Source organism: Egretta garzetta, unplaced genomic scaffold (assembly GCF_000687185.1).
Source record: "Egretta garzetta isolate BGI_Z169 unplaced genomic scaffold, ASM68718v1 scaffold440, whole genome shotgun sequence".
Taxonomy (NCBI): Eukaryota; Metazoa; Chordata; class Aves; order Pelecaniformes; family Ardeidae; genus Egretta; species Egretta garzetta.
Genome location: NW_009258293.1, coordinates 587,242 through 590,506, shown reverse-complemented (window position 1 = coordinate 590,506; position 3,265 = coordinate 587,242). Strand labels below are relative to the sequence as shown.

Below are 3,265 nucleotides of genomic sequence, written 5' to 3'. Positions count from 1 at the left end.
CGGTGCCACCAGCCATGCTCAGAGCCCGCTCGGTGCTGGGGGAGGCAGGTCCCAGCCTGACTTTGGGACAGCATTCCGCTCTGCCCCCGCCAGCTCTGGAGATGGGCCCCCAGGGACGCGCCGCCCGTGGGGAAGGGGATGCGATGCAGGGATGGGTGCAGGCAGGGGGCTGCAGGGTGTGGGCACCTAGCCCTTGGCTAATGCTTTCAGACATGGCACCCTGGGAGATGCCAGCAGCTGGGACAGCTCATGGCCAGAGCCGCCTTTTCTCTGTCCCCTCGGGCCTGTCTGAGCCCCCCGGGATGCAGGAGGGCCACACTGCCAAGCAGTCCAAATGCATTATTCCTTTTTTCTTTCCCTTCTGCAGGCCTTTGCACTGACGCAGAGTGAAGAACCTCAGAATTGCACTACACGCCATTTAACTCAGCTACAACTTCGTTAGCAGTAAAGCATCTCCGCCACCACCGAGACCTCGAGTGCTGTTTTTTCCCCTCGCTGCCTGTCGCTCCCACCTCCGCGCCTGGAACCCGGTGCTCAGCAGTAGATCTAACTCACCGTCCATCCTGCTGGACCACTCCCCACCATGTTTCAGCGTCTCACCAGCCTCTTCTTCAGTGACAGCAACACGCCAGAAGGCCTGGAGGAGCCCAAGCCCTTTGTTGAGGAGGAGGAGGAGGAGGATGGCTGGCTCATAATTGATCTTGCAGGTGAGAAAAGCAGGGAGGACTGGTTTCCTGCAGCCTCTGCTGCACCTTGTCTCTTGGAGCTGGGCAAACCCCTTGAGATGACAGCAGATGAGCTGCCACCACACGTGATCAGCTCTGCCCTTCATCCCTCCTCCCCTGGTCCCCCCACCCCCGTGCAGCCCCCAACCTGCTCCTGCTATTTCCCTGTCCTCTCCCAGTGGTGCTTCCCACTTTCTGCCAGCGTGGGAGCAGCAGCAGCAGCAGTCCCAGTGAGGGCTGCTGCCACCCTGGAGCCTCCAGATGCCTCCACAGCGGGATGGGACCCTGGCACAGCACCCGCCCAGGGTTTTGGTGTGATCCTGCCCACCAGCGGCTTGGTGGGGGACGCCAACCCACAGGGGCTCTCTGCCTGTGAGCTGTGGCAGTGACATGGCCTTGGCTAAGCCATGCCGTGGGCAGCACTTTGTCGGGAGGAGCTGGGCAAAGGAGCTGAGCTCCCCACGATGCCCCTGCCAAAAGCAAACCGGGAGCCTGTTCCCCTGGGGGAAAGCTCTGTCCCTGGGTGCTGGTGGGGGGCCGGGGCTGGGGACATGCTGCCGGCAATCAGGCAACATTTGGGTCATTTGAGTCCATCAGGGGAGCCAATCTCAACTCCAAAGGTCTTATCTTACCACATCATTCCCAGTGCCCATGCCAACAGCACTCAGACAAGGGCTGGTTGGCCCAAGGTCCCTGTACCTAGGGTTGCCTGTTCCCAGGGATGGTGACAACCATCCAGAGCCCCCTTTGACACCAACTAGGCTGGTAAAATTCCTTGTGTGCCAGGAGCTTCTCCAGCTCTGTTAAGGCCTTGGTGTTGCTATTGTAGGAGCAATGACTCAACCAATTGCAATGATAATTTTATGACCTTTGGCTTGCAAAGCGAGCAGCCAGCTTAGACAAACAAGGCTGCCTGTGCAGGAGCTCCTCAGTGGCCCCCAGCTGCTTTTGCAGCCTCCGGTTCTCTGTGGTGCCCCAGCCCAGGGGATCACCAATATATCCTGTGGGTTTAGGAGGAGGGTTTCGTCCTCCCTCTTGCAGGCATCTCTTCTCCCTGCCTGTTGCCTGTGTGCTGGGCAGAGCCCGTTTTCATGATGTGAGTCATTTGTTAGGGTTTTTCCCTCATGCGGTGAGCTGGAGAGGAGAACTGGAGCATGGACAAGCCTGGGATGGGGGTCAGGGACAGCCTGTGCCTGGTGGGAGCTGGTGGAGGTGGGTGGGTGGCGTGGGCATGGGACAGCCATGGAGGATTCCCGGTCCTCTGGGTGATCGGGTCTGTCCAGGGGGGCTCACAGCAGTGACACGGGAGGGGGCTGGCTGCAAGGAGTTCCCTGGAGCAGTGGGCACGCAGCCGCTGCGTGCTGGGGCCAGCTGGCAATGGCTGCAGTGTGCCCAAAGCGTGCCAGGGGGAGCCAGGAGTTTCCCCAGGCAGAGGAAGGCTGGGCTGTGCCCTGGTCCCCTGGGCCCGGGACTGCAGCCGGCTCAGCAGGGCCAGGTTCCCAGTACAGAGCCAGCTTTCAGCAGCGTGCCTGCCTGGGACTGCCACCCCACTGCTAATCCCCACCGCCACTGCCTTTTCGCATGGCATTCCCTGGCCAGTGAGGGGCCGATTTATTTCAGCCCTATTTCTGAGGCTGGAGTTATGCAAAGCACTTTAAAAACTAAACCCACTGGCTCCAGCCCCCATCCTTCACCTCTGAGCCCCAGTGGCCGCAAGCATCTCACAGCCTGGCTCCCTCCCAGCCTCGGGGACACCCAACAAGCCTCCAGATTTGTTCCCTCTCAGCCAGGGCTTTGACCCATGTGTTGCAAAATGCATCCAAATTAACCAGCTCTCCCAAGAGCATTTCAGATCCCCGCCATCACCCAGCCTGGCTCTGCTCAGCACCCAGGGAGGAAGCAAAGAGCATTTCCCCGTGCGTAGTGACACGGCTGCAAGTCACTTGGGAATTTGGGGAACCCTGTCATGCTCCTTGTGACATTAAAGCCCACCTTGGCAAGGGATGGGGACAGGTAGCTATGGGTGGCTGGCGCTCGGCCATGCCAGGTCCCCTGCTCCCCGCATCCAGAGCCCCGCTGTTGTGGGAGCGCTGCCAGACTGGGATCGCTCTGGCCGGGCGCAGCGACTGTCTCCAGGCTGACAGATAATCTCCAGCCCGGCATGTTGACAACTATTAATAGCTTGATATCCACTGGCCTGGGGAAAGGCGCTCTCATGTTCACAAGGCTGATTGTGGCCTGCCCTGAGGCCCGGGCCAGGGCATCGCCTGCGGAGGGGCCGGGCACATGCCGGGTGGCGAATGCCAGCCCCGTGCTTCATGTGCTTCACGTTTCTCCACCGCAAGAGCACATTCACCTCTGATGTCTCCCGCACCCTCGCCCAGCCACAGGGTCCATGTAGATCCTGCACCGCGTATCATCCCCCACCCCACACCCCAAGACCAGTTCCCTCGGATGCCCCCAGTGAGGCCAGGGATGGGTCTGGGTAGGCCGGTGAGGCCAGGGACGGGGGTCGGTAGGCCAGGGAGCCCAACATGAGG

At 60.8% G+C, this 3,265-nt stretch overlaps 1 protein-coding gene across 1 annotated transcript in view; it reads left to right on the top strand.

The window, feature by feature from the left end:
- The first annotated feature begins 369 nt into the window (after positions 1-369).
- The window catches only part of LOC104125345 (tumor protein p53-inducible nuclear protein 2), a 16,074-nt gene continuing 13,178 nt past the window's right edge, over positions 370-3,265 (top strand). Inside the window, exon 1 of the mRNA XM_035893329.1 lies at positions 370-707. Coding sequence (XP_035749222.1) covers positions 584-707 — 124 coding nt within the window. The 5' untranslated portion in view covers positions 370-583. The remainder of the gene's footprint in view (positions 708-3,265) is intronic.